The 18,516-nt window shown below is 31.0% G+C and overlaps 1 protein-coding gene across 3 annotated transcripts in view; it reads right to left on the bottom strand.

Moving 5' to 3' along the window:
- Positions 1 to 18,516, bottom strand: part of Prkacb (protein kinase cAMP-activated catalytic subunit beta) — a 109,632-nt gene that overhangs the window by 17,737 nt on the left and 73,379 nt on the right. For all 3 annotated transcript variants that reach the window (XM_026406143.2, XM_077791168.1, XM_026406142.2), the window contains exons 2-6: positions 12,455 to 12,516; positions 10,657 to 10,785; positions 5,437 to 5,535; positions 4,412 to 4,494; positions 1,512 to 1,638 (exon numbers count right to left, since the gene is read on the bottom strand). In XM_026406143.2, the coding sequence (XP_026261928.2) occupies positions 1,512 to 1,638; positions 4,412 to 4,494; positions 5,437 to 5,535; positions 10,657 to 10,785; positions 12,455 to 12,516 (500 nt within the window). The remainder of the gene's footprint in view (positions 1 to 1,511; positions 1,639 to 4,411; positions 4,495 to 5,436; positions 5,536 to 10,656; positions 10,786 to 12,454; positions 12,517 to 18,516) is intronic.

The following is an 18,516-nucleotide window of genomic DNA, read 5'->3' as shown; positions in this document are numbered from 1 at the left end:
ATACTGTCTTAAATAAAATAAAAAAAGGGCTGGGGATATAGCTCAGTAATAGAGTAGAAACCCTCTGGGTTCAAGCCTTAGTATCAGTGTGTGTTGGCGGGGTTAGAAATCCAGGATTAAAATGAAAATCGTGGAATTAGGTCAATATAACTGAGACTAATTCCTGAAGTGATTATTTAGTGAATAAAGGTTATTAAAACAACTCAAATTGGAAACCCCTTCTCCCTCTCAAAACAAAGAAACAGATGAAAAACAATGATAAATGCTTTGTAGTTGTTATCATAAGATTCTAGACTCAAGGAATATAAATAAATAAATGAATAAATAAAAGGTAACAATAAATTTAAAAAAATGGAACAATGCTGTAAGTATTCCTTATAGTCAATGTGTCCTCAGTCATTAATTACATCATCAAAGTATGAAGCATTATTGGGAGAACGTACAGACAAATTTGTAGAAAGGGATATATCACTCTGTTAATAGAAGAAATGGAAACGAAACATTGTCACCAGTTCAGTTTTGGTAATTGGGGCTGCTGTAATGATAAAAAGCATAGACTCCAAGATCAGACTACCTGTGTACAAATTTTGACTCTACTATTTAGTGGCTCTGTCATCTTGCTATCTCTTACGTATGTTAACTTAAAATGAGCATAAGAATAGTATTTACACTTCATGGAGTTGTTGGGATTAAAAGAAATAATACAAGTGAAGTATCCCTTATCCAAAATGCTTGGGACCGAAAGTGTTTCAGATTTTGGATGTTTCTAAATTTTGAAATATCTATATATACAAGTGAGATATTGATGATGTTTTCCAAGTCTAATATGAAATTCATTTATGTTTCATATGCACATTATTGTCATAACCTAAAGCTAACCATATAATATTTCTAGTGTATCTGTAATTTGCCTGTATCCTTCATACGAAATTACATGTGCAATTTTCTACTTGTGGTTTCACATTGATACTCAAAAAGTTTCATATTTTGGGGCTGGGGATGTGGATCAAGCGGTAGCGCGCTCGCCTGGCATGTGTGCGACCCGGGTTCGATCCTCAGCACCACATACCAACAAAGATGTTGTGTCCGCCGAGAACTAAAAAAAAAATAAATATTAAAAATTTCTCTCTCTCTCTCTCTCTCTCTCTCAAACTCTCTCTTTAAAAAAAAAAAAAAAAAGGTTTCATATTAGGGATACTCCATCCTGTACATGTAAAACACTTGGAATATGCCTGGCACCAATAAGTACTCACAAAGTTAGCTATTATCGTTTGCTTATGCAGGAGTCTATATTCAGTTCACAATTGTTATAGGAGATTTGAACAGTTCCATCCTTGATGTGCTTTCTTGCTTCTCTGTAATAACAGCAGAACTAAAAACTCGATTTGAGCTATTAGGAAACAGTGATTGTCTCTCTCTCAAAAAAGAAAAAGTTCAACATTGACAGTTGACATAGACTTCTTACTTAGTATTTTCTCAAATATGTTATATAAGATATGTTCAAGTCATACCTGGATATAACCTTGATGGTCAATTAAGAGATTTTCAGGTTTTAGATCTCTGTAGATGAGGTCTAATGAATGGAGGTACTCAAATGTTAGCACTATCTGAGCTGCATAGAACCGCGCATGGGGCTCACTGCAAAAAAACCCAAAACATTGATTTTCTGTAAAATGGATAACAATCATGAGTTAACAGATTATACATAAAAATTACTATAACACAGAATGGAGGTATTTGAGGAGATAAATGCATTTTTTTTCTTTTAAATGTATATAAAGAATTTTGTGTTTTCAAATATTTAGTAAATTTCCAAATTGTCTTCAAATAATGTTTTGATACATTTAGGGAACATGTTTTTCTCTATGCACCTGTTATGTAAGGTACACTCATCATCTTATTTATGTTGAAGAAAAGCATAACCTTAAAACAATTATATTATTTTGAATTATTATTTCCCATATTATAAAGACAATAATGTCTTTATAATTATGTCTGAACTTGAGAATGATTGAAAAGTTAATGTGCTAATTGGACTATCTATCTCCAATTAATTAGGTTCTATCTACTTTTTTCACAAATTTCAAGTGCTTAAAGAATTTCATTGTATACAAGCTCTTTAACTTCATTAATGTGAAGATTAATGCCATTTTAGCCATTTTGTAGTAGTTTCTATTACAAAAATAAGATATCCTCATTACAGAAATCACAAAATATAGTCGAAGAATAAACAATTATAATCCTATCAAATCCTATCCTATCCAACAAAATATGCAATCTTAGCAAATTATTTTTTTACCATGGATGTATATGATACACTGACATATATAATCTGTATGCTTGTGTAAACATGCACAGTTCTTGTATGCATAGATTACATCTATATGTCATTGTAATTTTAACAAATCAGTATATTTTTCATGCCACATGAGTATTATTACAAAAGGATGTACCAATTTTCTAAATTAAATTTATAATTAATTTTCTAGTATGTTCATTGAATTCTGCTAATCTGCCTGATAAATTCCAAAGTCATTCCAATGACTTTCTTTTTTATATATCTTCAATAAACAGTTTAAACTATTAGTAGGATTTCCCAAAAGATGGATGGCATGAATTTGATCTGGTAGCATCAGAAATGCTTGTTACTGAAATTCCCAATTCAGCCTGATTTACATCAGATGGCCCTTAAATCTTTGTTAAATGAATGAATATGAAAAGAAGAACACTTTGGGGATAACATTTCATAATACTCTTTCAGTTTCAGCCCTATCCCAACATTGTAACAATCTATATCCTATGTCAAATGATAAAGGATGAAGGGAAAATCATAAGAAATTGGAGGACTCATTCCCAGTTATTGCAACAAGTATCCTTAAACTTGGAAACATGTGACCTGAGAGGTCTCCCATATATTTTCTCTGTGTATCTGTAAATATACAATATACTTCACATAATGATTTATCGCTAAACACTAATGCTTGCCCAAAGGAATACAGACAACAATTGAATTGTTCAAAAGTGATAGCAAAAAAATTCTAAATGCCATTTGTTATTGGGTATTTCTACTAAATATTTAAGGAATTGCAGGAAGATATCAGGAAGGTTTAAAGCTGTGGCAGCTTTTAAGTCTTGACATCCTCTGTTTAAGTAGAGAATCAGTTGACTTCACTGCTTCTGATCAAAGACACGCTAAACTATATCTCAAATTCTTGTTGCCTCAAAGTTCCTAAGGTGAGAATAAGAATTATTTAGAGTGTATGTGTCTTATGTGTGAAAACTCAGAAAAGATAGTATCTCTGAGTGAATGATTTCAGTCAACTTGCTTTCCTTGCAGTACCAAGTCAAATATTAAAAGCTGAGTGTGAGGAGTTACAGAGCAAAGAAATGAGCAGTTACAGAAAATGGGCAGAAAACTTTCAGAAAACAGGTTTAGGTGTGGAACTTCAGTGAAAACAACGTGACAATTCTAAGCCTGCTTGGACAACAGGTTGGTAGGGACGTGAAAAGGAAGTGAAAGTCCCTGACACATTATGTGACTTACATATTACTGGTCAATAAATAAAAATATGACTTAGTCCCCAGTTAATGCAAATAACTAATGCTTGCCTATTATCTGATATCATCTCATGATAGTCCAAGTCTATCATTATCTCTTTATGAATCAAATTACCATCATCAGCCCTGTTTGAGCTCATACTAATGTTTAACTTAATTCTTATATCTCGAGAGAAGCTGGACCTGCTCTCAGTTTCAGCCTCATTTTATTTTAGATTGCTAATTATCACTGGTAGCTTATGAGCTATTATACACGGATAAAACTATCAGTATCTAAAACCAATTTTCACAACTGAGATCATATTAGTAATAACCTGATAAGAAACTATAAATTTCTCTTAAACTATGTATATATTTCAAAAATTCAACATAGCAAAAACTTTAAGAATTAAATTTGTGAACAGCACTTTTATAATCTTATCATGATATCACTATTATCATTTCTTTAGTCTTTTCTCATGATCATCCTTATGCAAACCTGTTTCAAATATGGTCATCATTAAATATTAATTATATTACAATATGTTATGTACTATGTCATTACATAATCTCAAATATTTGTTCAATAAATATTGGTATTTTAAAATTTAATTTGTATTTTCTGGAAACTCTTCAAATAATCTCACAATATCTACCAACAGAATATTAAATTGGTTTCATATTGCTTTTATTTGAATTTTAAAAATCATGTTTGGTATGTTTCTGGTTAAGAGTTTTCACCTAATGCTTCATATAACTAAACCATTGTTTAATTAAATTAAATAAATTCTTGACATTGGTATTAACTAAAGAATCTGATTTAAAATAAACACAAGCACAATAAAGATGCAAGAAAGGAAAAGGCATTAGTTACCTGAACCTTCCAATTCTTCTTAGATGTGAAAACATTTCACCCCCAGGGACATATTCCATAACCATGTATAAATTAGAATTATCCTATCAACAAATAAAAAGAAATATATTAAAATGGAAAATCTAGGTAAAAGTATTTTAAGATTATATCATTTTCAATTAGAAAAAGAAAATCAAAATCCATCTGACAGGTTAATAAAACTGAGAAAAAAGAGAATAAATGGGAACTCCTATATCTTTCCTATACTGGGACACTCATCTTGTTTTTCTCTTTTTTCCTCCTGGCATTCTTGCCACAAATTAGTCTGGAACTTTTTGCTCTTCCTGTTCTTGGAGACAACATTTAACACGGAGGCAATAATAATAATGCTACAGCATAGGCAAAGGAATAACAAAGTTAAAAAACAATTTTAAAAAGTGAATAATATTTATATATTATGTCTGAGAGATTAATGATTTTAATATCTTGAATACATAGGTTTTCGTTTGATTTAAAGAACAAAGGGGTAAAAAAGTTACAATGTTTAATAGATTCAATAGAGTAGAGAAATGCCAAGTATCATTCCAAAGAGCTGGAAAACTGCCAATTTAAAGAATAAACCCTTTGTACTTTATCAGACACTTGAACAGGGGAGGAAAACTGTGTTGGTTTATGCAAGTAACTTGTATTCTACAAATTATTAAGTAAGAAATAATAGTGAGATGATGGTCTAAAGTGTTTAAGAGAAGTGGATTCATTTGCAGGAGGCATATTGTTACTAGTTCACTAAAATTTTAAATTTTGCAATACCTCCCAATGAAAAATTATATATGTCACTTTGAAAAGTTGTCCTGGGAGAGCTAAAACTTTTTCATTACCTAAGTTTATAAGCACAATAGGATTGTATTACACAAAATCTAAAAATATTTCCTTTGTTTACTCATGTTCTCTAGTTGTATCATCTGGTTTAGAATTTTATCATAGCTTTACATTTTTAAAAATACATGAGGTTGAAAATATCTTATTTAGATGTTATTAAAATTTACCTTGAAAGAATACTCCAGTCGAACAAGAAAAGGAAAATTCACTGCCTGTAATATTCTTTTCTCATTCAAAGTATGCTCTATTTGCTTCAGTTTAACAACCTGCAATTGAGAAATAAATATACTTGAGTATACTTAAGCAAAATTTAAAAGATACTATTATTTTAAAAGAAAAAAAGTGTTTTCCATACAATAAAAAACTTGAATAAGCAAAACTGCTGGACTTTAATAAGAAGCATAATAATTACAAACTGGGCTCATGAGATTCAAATGAAAAGAACCTAATAGAGGACTTCAACCTTGGTCTTAAGAAGGTAGACTATGGACTGGGCATGGTGGCGCACCCTTGTAATCCCAGTGCCTTGGGAGACTGAGGCAGAAGTATCACAATTTCAAAGCCAGCCTCAGCAAAAGTGAGACCCTGTCTCTAAATAAAATACCAAATAAGTCTTGGAATGTGGCTCAGTGGGCAAGTGCCCCTGAGTTCAATCCCTGGTACCAAAAAAAAAAAAAAAAAAAAAAAAGTAAACTATGAAGTTAAAAAGTAAGAACTAAGTGGGAATAAGGAACAGACCCATAAAAAAATACTAAAAATTAATTTGGAAAAAGTCTTGGTTCCAAATGACTTACAGTTAAATCACCATATCACTTCAGTAAGTAGATATTGATTTTAAATACTTCAGAAGATCAGTAAGGAAATTAAGGACTAAGGAAACATTTAAAAATATTAGGTAAATATAATCTGTTCATTTTATAATACCTGAATAAATACAGGTACAAATTCTAAAAATTCAATTTACACAGTCACAGAAGAGGACACAGAAAATATTAGCAAGAAAATACTATGTCTTCATGAAAAAGAGGTCACTTAGGATTAATCAAGCTTTCTCCGGATTGTCTACTCAATAGAAAGGGAAAGCAATTTATCCTGACTTCACGAAGACCGTGTTCTATTCTACTTGGAATTTAGGAAAAGGTGACCTTAGGAAAGCATAAATAAGTGTCTTATATTTGTGTAAATCATTAGAAAGTGGCATTCTTTCTTGCTAGAGGCTTATATTAATATGGGGATAGTCATAGAAATCACCCAATTGAACATGAATAAGAAAGGTACTTAAAGATATCAGCCAGTTATTGGTATACTATGTAAAATTAGGAGTACACAAATAATACTGAGCAAAGAATGGTTGCCAGAAGATCTGTGTTCTAACCTAGGCCTTTTATTTCAGACAACTTTATAAATTGGAGATGTTATTTCAAGTCTTTGAACCTCAGTTTTTAAAATCTGTGACATGAAGTGGTTGGGTCACTACTGTCTACATTTTAACAAGTTATAGAACCAATTAGTCCATAAATATCACAATAAATTATATAACACCAGCTGGAGAATGACGGTTGCTTTGTGTTTACTTTTGCATTTATAATATAGCAGGTTTTAAATTAGGCCATGAACAATGTGTGGGCTTGTGAAATAAATAATGAAAAGTACAAAAGAGGCTTTCTGTATTAGAGCCCTAAGCCAACTATGTATATGTGGGACATAATACAATTAAAATACAAATGAATTCCAGGCATATAAACTGCCAAAGTATATATGTTTAGCTAGTTTGAAAATTAACTAGCTAAAAATTCACCATTTATAATTAATTTATTTTACTTTTAAATGTATGTATCTACTACATATAAAGCATAATGGATGTTACAGAGATAGGGGCAGGAGAAATCGCATTCTTACTGCATAAACTCACTTGAAACTAGGATGTATGAATATGTTAATAACAATATATGAATAATTGCCAAATTAGAGTTATAATAAGTTGTCAAAAGAGAAAACATTTATTTAAGGCCAAGTACATAATCTTTCTGAGTCCCAGATTCTTCACCTATTAAATGCTACAGTAAGACCTACTTTAAGAGTGGCTATGTGGCATAATGCATCTCAAGTTATTAATATAGTACCTGGCACACAGTAAAAGCTCAATACGTGTCACTTCTTATTATAATCTATTCTAAAAGGCAGGGGTTGAGCTGAGTCTTTTAAGATGGATGGATGGATAATAAAGATAAGGGCAAGACAGAAGAAAGTTCAGTCAGGGTTAGTATCTAGAACCAATACCTGAGGGGGAAAACATACAACAGTAAGTCTTGAATGGTAGTTCCATTTGGCTATAGCTTAGGATAGTGCTTCTCAAAATTTCATAGCAAAATGTTCTTAAATGGCAAAGGAAAATTAACAAGTATCCTTGGAGATGTAGTTTTATGTTCAAAATTAATATAAAGTTTATGTTTGCTTCTTAATATTTCTGTTAGTTTATATATTTAACATAAATTTAAAAAATGATTGTCACCAGCTGATTTTTTAAGTCAAGTGCTTGAGGAATTATTAATAAGGAAGATAGGCTATCACCCCTGCCCCACCCAGAACAGCACTACAAGGTCAAGTTTCAAGTCAGGGAAGTAGAGCATGGAGTTCGAGTAGAGAATAGAATAAGAGACTACTAAGGGTTTGAAAGTAGGCCCTTGCTAGGTAGCCTGAGTTTGGACTTCTTTTAATGAACATCATGAAACTTTTTGATGGATGAGGGAAATGATATGATATGGTTTAAGAAAACTTTGTTGACAGTGAGGAGGATGAATTAAAGGTGAAAAGTCTGGGGTTGTGGAAATTATGATATTATTGTAAAATACCAGTTGAAGTTAATTAGGGATCAGACTAGGTGTTGGTAAAAAGGATCTCAGAGATAACAAATACATTTTAAAGGAAAAAGTAACAAGAAAAAAAAAAGGTATAGAAATCAGAAAAATGTAGAACAGATTCTTGCTTCAATTTACTACCTGTTTGAAAAGATTATTTAGTTAAGTAGCGAGGTTATTGGCATAAAAAGGAGATTAATGCCACACAAAGCTATGTGTCTTCACTGATACAATACATTCAAAAAGTGTTTAGCAATGCTTGACACATAGCATGGAGTGAAGAAATGAGATTTCCTTAATTCCTGCCTGATTTTTTTATTTTTTCCGTTCACTCCCATATACTCTAAGATAGAGAAGCCAGACTGGTTTAATTGGAAGATTTGTGTGATTTCATATACAAAAGAAGGGGTTAATCATGGAGTGTCATTTTAACACTCAGCTTTAGTAAATTAAATAAACTGGACAAATTTCAGAATATAAAGGCTTTTGTCATAATTATGCATGGACTTAGAACATTGAAATAATAGAAATGATATAAAATAGCAATTATTCTTCTAGGAAATACTTGTTGGCCTTAATTTATCCGTAAGGTAACTGGCTCAGTAATTTATCCAATAAGTTGCTGCCTTAGCAAAAGGAGGAATTAAAAATGTCTTCTCTAAATACTTAAAAGCATAGATGATATAGTTTGTTATCCTCTTAATATTTTGTTAGTAAAGCACATTTTATAAATTCCTTAAGAATTATAATAATATACAAGAGGCTACCCAGATAATAGCATTTTGCTGACGTATTTAATAAACAAAGATAAATCTAAAGCGTCTTCTTGTTGTGCTACCAACAAAAGTATACAAGTCACTCACCCTCTCTGAGACCCAATAACCTCATCTAGAAAAGGAGGGCAGGAGCTAAAAGATCTCTGGGAGATCCAGGCTCAGACCGTACTAAGCAAGATCAGAGAACATAAGAGTTGAGCCTGTTGGAGAATAGATAGGGAAAGAGTAGAAAATAAGCAGAAGGCAAGGGGAATAGTCCAGAACTTAGGGATTTATTAGCAACCTTTAAAGAAAAGAACAGAGAGAAAAATGATTTTTTTTTTTTTTTTGGATTGGAACCAGCGGTACTTTACCAGTGACCTACACCCCACCCTTTTCATTTTGATACAGGGTTCTCATTAAGTAGCTTATGCTGGTCTTGAACTTGTGATACTCCTGTCACAGCCTCCTGAGTCACTGGGATTTCAGGCGTGAGCCATTGCACCTAGCTCAGACAGAGGAAAAGAAACAAACAAAAAACAGGAACAGGAAAAGTGACAAAATAGGAAGAACCCGGAGAGGTGAAGGCATGATCAGGAGAGAGTGACATTCTAGAAGTCAGAACAAGAGAGTTTCAAGGGAGTGTTCAGCACAGTCACATGTTCTAAAAATGTCAAATAAGATGAGCAAAACGTCCACTGGACTTGACTCAGTCACTGGATTGGTGACACTTGGCAGGGCTATTTTAGTAGAGTAGCAAGATGCAGGATGTGAATGAGGAGGCAAGTAAGCTGTTGTGTGTACACTGAAGACTAATAAGAAGTGAGTTAGTGGATAGAGTGATTAAACTATTTTTTTCAAGAAGCATGGTTAGAAAAGATATGTAAATGAAGGCAGTAAACAAATATGTAGAATTAAATGTGTATATGGATATATATAAATTTTAGAGCGAATTCAGTTGTTACCTCTTATGTTAGAAGTCATTGAGCTATTAAATAAAATGTATTATTAAAATTAATTTCAAATTTTTAAATGTGGTTATTGGAAAATTTTACAAGATATGCATGGCTCACATTACATATCTATTCGATAGCATCAGTTGAGCTGCTGTGAATTTCTAGTCTATTACTGCTTCTTCCCTTTCCTTCCAATATACCAATAAGCCAAAAAGTCATTCTTGGAAATATAACTCTAAGGTAATATATCAAAATTTAGTATTATTCTTTTTCCTTCCCTTAACTGTTGATTATTAGGAAAATGGAAGCTTAATATTTAAAGCATAAATACTTCAGATATCTTCATTCGTTAGCTACACCAAATGGTGATAAATAATTAAAAATTGTTTTTTATAGTAAGTAGATCTTAAAATTTGACTGCTATGACTGACATTTTAAATTTACCAAATACAATCATGTTAAATAAGAGAGCTTCTACCATAAATTAAAATATCAAAAAACTAAATTTCTAAATTTCTGTTATGCCAATTTAAGGATTAGGTAATTGTTTCCTGTATTTTTCCATAAGCCAATATCTAGTAGAAATTCTGTTCTTTACATGTTGACATTATATATTTTATTGTTAAACATATATGTATTATGTATAACTACTGAAATAATAATGTATCCTCATATGCTAAAATTTTTAACTGAATCATATAGTCACAATTTAAGAATAAAAATTGAATGAAACAATAAAATTATCTTAAGATATCAACTAATGTTAATGCTAATAAAACTGAAGGTTAACCTGTAGGTAAATAATAAGAAGCACTAACCTTCTGCTTATCTAAGATCTTCATGGCATAATACTGTTCAGTGGCTTTATGTTTCACCAGCATGACTCTTCCAAATGAACCTGTTCCAAGGGTTTTTTTCCTTTCAAAATCCTCGAGTCCAGCATTATTCTACAAAGGAATGAAAAATGAAACAAATTTAAAACTTAAAATTTTCATACAACTGTGATAATTACAATCACTGCAGTACATAACCAGAATGATAATATGGGTTACAACTATTCATGTAGAAAAAATACAAAAATACTATTCAGGTTTCAAGTTATTGGTCCTACTTTCTCTACTGAATAAGAAAGGATCCAGTAACAGAGGAGAGAATTATATTGCAACATAGAGCAGCTGAATCAGTAATGGTCATTTTCTAATATAATTTCTAGTACTAGATTTCTAATAAATCATCTCTGTATTTTAATAATTACAAACTGATCAGAAGTATACCAAAGAGGAGTCACGTAAGCCATACAATCTTAGTGCACTAGTAAATATTGTAATAAAATGGATAAGCTGAGAGATCAGTCTTTTCATTAGATTTACCTATGAAGAAGCACTATCAAACTTCATTTGGATCTTTATTCAAGCTTACAGAGCTAAAGAACAGCATGAGAAAAAGCCACTAGGCCTCTCTCTCTCTCTGATGTTATAATAACCCAGTATTACCTAAAACAGTAACAATAAGGAAAGAAGAGTTCCTCATTCCACAAAGAACCAAAAGCTAGAGTCTCAGAACAATAATCAGACTCTTTTTCTCCATGAATAGATGTTTTGTTACAAGCAAACATCTTTGTTTGGCTTTGACTACAGCACAGAAGCAAAGAATTAGAGGCATCAATCTATTGAATTTGTTGCTGCCACAACAAAATGAAAATTACTAGGAACAAATTATGTGCTAAATAGCAACAAGTAGTAATTGCAGACCCAATTGTTTAATAATTTTAATCACAAAGATATCCATGAAAATCATGGAAAATATTTCCAAGGCTTAGTCTGTAGAGCTTTTAGCTTGAGAAAAGTATGGTGCAACATGATTCTTGTATATGTGATGAATCTGGATAGCAACTGGAGTTCAGTGTTGTTGAATTTATTACAAACAAAACTCAGCTTGTTAAGCAACATCATGTTGAATTATTACAGAGCAGGAAATCAACCATGTTTTACTTAAGAAATATGCTTTTTTATCATTTTAATTTCATACTTAATGAGATTCTTTATCAATGCAGAAAATAGCCCTTAAAATTTCAACTGAATTAATTTCATGAGTTAATAGTTAATTTTTCATTTTACTGATAAAATGGACTGAAATGTTTAATATAATCCCAATTAAATAATGGAAACAAAGTCCATTAATACACAACAGAACATCTGTTTACACTAGTCATACCTTTTCTTTATATGATGAAATATATGCCATCTTCTTCACCTCCCTTCATGTTTCATGTTATATAGTGTTTACCATTTTATAATCACAAAGTCCACCTTTGGTGTATGCTAACAAGGACATCATTCAACATTAATATGAGATTAGAAAACACCAAAACGTGCTAGTGTCAAAACCTATTTTGAGTATTATATGATAAATTAGTACCTTCTTCAATTTAGATGTATATAAAATTATCAATTAATTAATTAAAACGTAACATTGTGGTATAATTCCCATTTTAAATTTATGCTTACTAAAACCACTTGAAACTTAAAATATCTGGAGTGGTAATTACTTAGGCAAGAATCATGATTTTACTTAACAAAGAAATTTTAATTGTAGAAAAAGTTAAATATTTCTTACCGGGGGTGGATTCTCCCATTTTTTCAGAAAGTCTTCTTTGGCTTTGGCTAGAAATTCCTTCACTGAAAACATATATGAAAAAAAGATTTTTGTCTTGTAGGAATATTTACATTACATAAGAATATTTATATTATATATATTTAAATTACATATAAATATTCTTCCTTTAAAAAGCAGAAAATGTGCATTCACCACTGTGGTACACTAGAGAAGTAGTTAGTGTCTCTAAACAAGAAGCAAACACTTTCTCAGATTTCTAAGAATCTCCAATATTTTTCTATATGGAGATTGCTTTGATAATTTCAAATCTAATAACAACAATAATGCTTCTAAAAACATATCTGAAAGTAATGTAAAAATTAGAAATCAATCTAGGAAAAAAATAGTGGCTTAAATAAATATGCCAGCAGTGATAGTAATAGAGACTTAAGACACATGAACTGAAAATATCTGAAGAACATCAGATATCTGTGGAGTAACAAGAATAATTGGTTTTGAAAAAAGGACTGTTTTCAGGTTATGAGAATTTGTGTTATTAGATTTGCATTCTCACTACTAAAGGAGAGAAAAGGAGAAACCAGAGACTAACAACATATAAAGGATATCCACAGTGGCTTGAAAACAAAACAAAACAAAACATAAACAAAAAAATCTAAACCACTCTCATTCTAAATATTTGAATGACTACTTTAAAACTTGCACTAAAGCAATTCAAAACCAGATGCTTATATATTGATCAATAATAACCACATATTTTATAGAGCTGTGGTTTAAAGTTTTAAATTTGTTAATTAAATGACCAATCATTTAAAAGTATTCCCTGCTTATCTGTCTTCCCATAGATAAAATGTCATCGTCAAGATGTGTTCATGTTCTTGTAGTTAGGAATGAGAATAAAACCTGATTACACAAAAAATAATTATTTTAATTTGTTGTTCAGAAATTTCCCAATATTTCTCTATCTCAATCTATAAAGAAGAAAATGATAAAAACAGGATTTAAGTAGTGTTGAAATAGTAAAAAGTTGAAGACAAAGTTAAAATTGGATCGGCACGTTGGCATTTATTTCAGAAATACTGATTGATGATCATGACGATGAAGACAGAATTAAAAGAGGAAGTGAAGACTCACAAATTCTTTAAGATCCCTAATTATGAAACTGTTTTAAATTGAGCCATTCTGAGATGCAAATTATTATTGCCTTCTTTATCCTCAATGTAATATCTTTGGAAAAGATCTTATTGTATCACTGTAACTAACCAAAAAAAGCTGTTGGCATTCTAAGATGTTTTGCAATTTAAATGATGTTGACAGGCATCAGAAGCAGACATTAGTTTTTAAGTAACACTAGGGTATGCATTTCTGAAGACATTATTTTATTACTTTCTATAAACTAGCATTGATATAAAATATTTTCAGAACTATTTTAAGAAAATTAATTTTTAAAATTAGAATCTTTTCATTGTATAAAAAATCTCATGCACCAAAATAATGAATCAAAGAGTTGCATATAATTAACCAAATATGATCTAATTCCTCCCAGGGTGGAAAATTCTTACATAAAGGGTGATTCAAGTTATCTTACTTCTAAAAGCTAATGTACTATTTACAATTGAAGAAGAGTGGTTTTATAAGTAAGTTGGGTTTATGGTTGTTTGTATGTTTGGTTTTTGTGAGTCTTTTTTTTGGCCTGGAACAGACATATCTGCACATGGCCTTGACTTGGAAATGGCAGGTATAAAATAAATCAAAACATAATTAATTACAAAATGTAATGGTCTTTTAAGAAATCACAATTTGTGAACCTCAAAAAATATACCTCAAATTTCTTTTGAAAAATATTTTAGTTTTATATATAGAACTTGCACAACAAGTTGAAATATAAATTCTCCAGATGCCTGTATTAGAATTTGAAGACAAGGAAGAGAATCAAAGAAAAATGTCTAACATCCTACTTCAGCTTCTCCTGTCATTTTATGCAAAGTGGATTTAGAGTTAAGAAAAAATAACTGATCAAAGAAAGGAATGGCAGTCTTTACCAAAGATAGTAAGTAGGAAAAAACAAGATTTTCCTTTTCCAAGTCTGGTGATGAGCTATAAGAAAAATTTCTGGGGTTTCTTAATTTTATTTACTAAGATGATATTTGGGAAATTCTTTGGAATACTCTTGGTACTCATCAATATTCTGACTTACTGTCAAGTAGCACTGTAGAAAGAAAACAACAGATCTCATAAAGGTTTCATGTAGAAAATTACTTAAAATATGTATTAATCAAAGATATTAAATTTTGTGAATTTATTCAACATATAAGGCAATTCCTTTTTTAGAGTAAGGATGGCCATTAATTACGTCATTAAATAATTCCATTAAAAAAACTGTTCCTGAGAAATGTTTTTGTCTTATAAATATATATACAAATATGAAATCTCTAATATATATCTCTTTATAGAAACAAAGATAAATACAATCAACTCTTTGTAAAAATAAATTGATAAAAACATACACCTAATAAATAGAAGAAAACATAAACATAAAAAGTAATATTTTTCACAATACACTGAATTATGAATAATCCTAAAACAAAAGAACATCAAGAACCACATGATTTACTGTAAATTTTATTATTTTTAGACATTGGTGGATTTAATTTCTAAATGCTTTTCTTTGGTTATTTTTAAAATTTCAATCCAAGGATACATGATGTTATCAGTTAATAAAACAAGAGGTAGGAGCGACAGCCAGACTCAAACACTGTACTATATCACAATTAATCCAGAGTTCCTTTAAAAGCATATGTTTTGAGGTTCTCAATTTTTTAGTTTGCTTATGTTCTAATATATAAGCCTTATCTATAGTTAATCACTTAAACCACTGTGATAGCCTGAAACAGCCACAGTTTTTGGAGACATAGATAGAATATCGGCTCTAATATTTATCTGTGTGTTCATGGGTACCTACCAACAAAAGCATCTTACAGTAATTAATACTTCTCCTTAGGAAAAAGTACCTCAAAGGTTTTTCTGAAAATATATTTTATTCTGTATTGGTTAATAATGGGGCAAACTAGGTATTACAAAAGTAAGGACACACCAAAAACTAACTCAATTCATTATTTTGCTTTTACAATTATAATTGTTTTCCAAATAAATTAATTTTCTCTTCAGTTTGCATCATTGCATTCTGAAAGTGATAAGCTTGCCAAAGGAACCTATATGTTCACTCAGGTGAATGTTCCTGTGCTTGTAAGAATATTCACCCATATTCATGAGGTGAAGGAAGAAGAAACAAATATTTATATGCATTTCCACAAGTCCAAAATCCACAACTTAATTCTTACCTCTCCTTGCTTTTCACAATATTTTTGTGTGTTTACACACAGGTCATAGTTAAAAATCAGATTACAAAATTCATTCTATTTTTTTTTTAAACTGGGGATTGGACCCAGGGGTGCTTTACAACTAAGCTTCATCCCCAGTCCTTTTATTTCTATTTTGAGATAGGGTCTCACTAAATTGCTGAGATTGTAAATTGGCTGAATTTGAAATCCTCCTGCCTCAGGCTCCTGAGGCCTTGGGATTACAGTTGTCATTGAACCTGGCTTACAAAGTTCATTTTAAACATTAAGAAAATTAACTAAAAATTCAAGTGTGGTACAACTTTATCTTTTATTCAGATAATTCTACAATGAATGTTTAATAACACTCAGCAAATTTATTAGCATTTTGCAATACTGTGTGAAATATGCTAGATAACTTCTTATCAAAACAAAAATATGTAGTGAGTTATAGTGTCCCATTATTTAACTCTTAAAAGAGGTTATCTTTTATATATGAAGAATTTATAAGTGTATTACTATGCAGATGACAACTACTCTAGATGTTGAAGGCTCTGGTCTCTTAGTAATGTGATAAATTTTACTTCCCTCTTTATGGCCTTTTTATAATAAAAGCACAACACTATTCAACTTTATTCAATGTATGTCAGAAAAATAGAAAGGAAACAAACTGAAAATAGAAAAAAATATAATAAAAACTTCTTAAAGCAAACCCCAAATAAAATGTTAGCTATTTCACTCAAAATTTATAATAGTATATGGACATTTTTTTTAAATATTCATTAGTTTGGATAATCTCACTAGGTAAGTGGTGTGTAATAATCTACCTTCTGCTACTTGGTACAACTTCCTCTGCTTCATGGTACGGTACTTATCATTTATAAAACATCATCACATAAAAAAACTACAATATCTGTATAAATATATAAAATCCAACATTAAACAAAGCATTTCCTTCACCAACCAAAGTATTTTATTAACAATATGCTAAATAAAAATACTAAAAGAAGAGAATAAAAACTCGCAAACAACCAAATTAAAAGTTTTAAAGGTAACATTTGTTTTATTAAAAAGTAGTTGCCTACCAGATATTTCTGAAGAGGAGGAAGCTGTGTCCAGAAAATAAATTAAACAATGATTAAATTACACTCATAAAAATGACATATTAGCATTAAGTCAGTGATACACATTTTCCCAAAATAATATTTGCATAAATAAAATGTTAAGGTAGAAACTCAATTAATTGCATGTTTTCAAGTAGGACATTTAAAAATTAAATGGTAAATAAAACTAACAACTATTGTTTTGTATCAGAGTCAATATCATACCAATTTTCCTTGAAAACAAATTTAACTCCTCATTGCAATAGAGCTAACAGTATGAAGAAGCAAATATTAAAATACATATCCTGTAACTATTGTAAAACCATCTCTGGACTTCTGTTATTCAGTCAAACTCTACTACAAGAAAGAAATTTGTTATACCCTTTTGAAAGACACATCTTTCAAGGTATTCCACGTTTTGTGCTGGTTTATTGAGCATCTGTTAGTACTGTCTGATATTGATGGAGACTCTGAATACTCCAAAGAATAAATATAACTGCCATTAAGGAGATGAGAAACTAAAGTGGGGAGACATTATAAAGCAATGTGGCAAGTACTAAAATGGAAGGCAATTACAAGACTGTTTGCAAGAAGAAATTCTTCCATAGTAACATAAGCATAACAGAGTACATAACATTCACATGCAAACTTGAAAAATAAAGGGTCCCTCTGGCAGATAAAGTTACAAAAGAAGACATTCTAGATGAGGTGATCTGTGTAAAACACATGGAGGAGAGCATGGCTTAACTTGGAAATGGCAACTGACTTGTGACAGATGGGGCATAGGTTATGAGTGCACAACAGCAGTGGGAGGTGAAGTGCCAGCAGGTGCCCAATCATGGACATACTTGTTTGTCATGGTGATGGTTTTCAGTGTGTGGGAAGGAAGGGGAGTAACCTGTTTGTTCACAGTTACTAGACTCATTTCTTCTGGGATATAGAAGGTATGAACACTTGCTAAGGGAAAGAGGAGACAGATGAGTAACGTAGGAATGATGGGGGAACAGCTCTGCCTAAATATTTTATTTTTGTAGTGCTGGGCATTGAACCCAGGGCCTCACACTTGAAAGCCCTCTTCCACTGAGCTACACCAGCCTAGGGTCTAAATATTTTAAACTTTTATTGCTAATGCAGGGAGTAAGGGAAAGGACCATTCCTCTAAAACTTCCTATTAGGAAAAGAGCAAGTACTATAAACCATTACTGTGTATTTTTACTGGTATCTTTTTTTATAGTAAGTGTTTAAAAATTTATTACTAAACAGATTGTAATACATGTGTCTCCTATTCTCTTTGCAATTAAATCATCATCTCCCTGCTTCATCTTATTAAAAGCACTATTCTATTTAAGAGTTATTTAGTGTATGCCAGAAAGCAAAAACAGGATGGAAACTCAAGTAAGTTACCTATGAAAATACCAAATTCTATTAACAAATAACAGAAGAGGACAATCTCTTCCAAACCCTCTGGAAAGTGTAATCTAATAGAATATATTAGTGTGTCTTCTGCCACCCATCCTTCAAATATTAAACTCTTTAGAGTTCTCTACTTGGTATATTTCTGAGAATACTGTCTCCTCCTCACATGTACACAGTGTACTATAAATCATTTGACAAACAGAACTCA

This window comes from Urocitellus parryii, chromosome 11, assembly GCF_045843805.1.
Source record: "Urocitellus parryii isolate mUroPar1 chromosome 11, mUroPar1.hap1, whole genome shotgun sequence".
NCBI lineage: Eukaryota > Metazoa > Chordata > Mammalia > Rodentia > Sciuridae > Urocitellus > Urocitellus parryii.
This window is presented reverse-complemented; position numbering and strand designations above follow the sequence as displayed.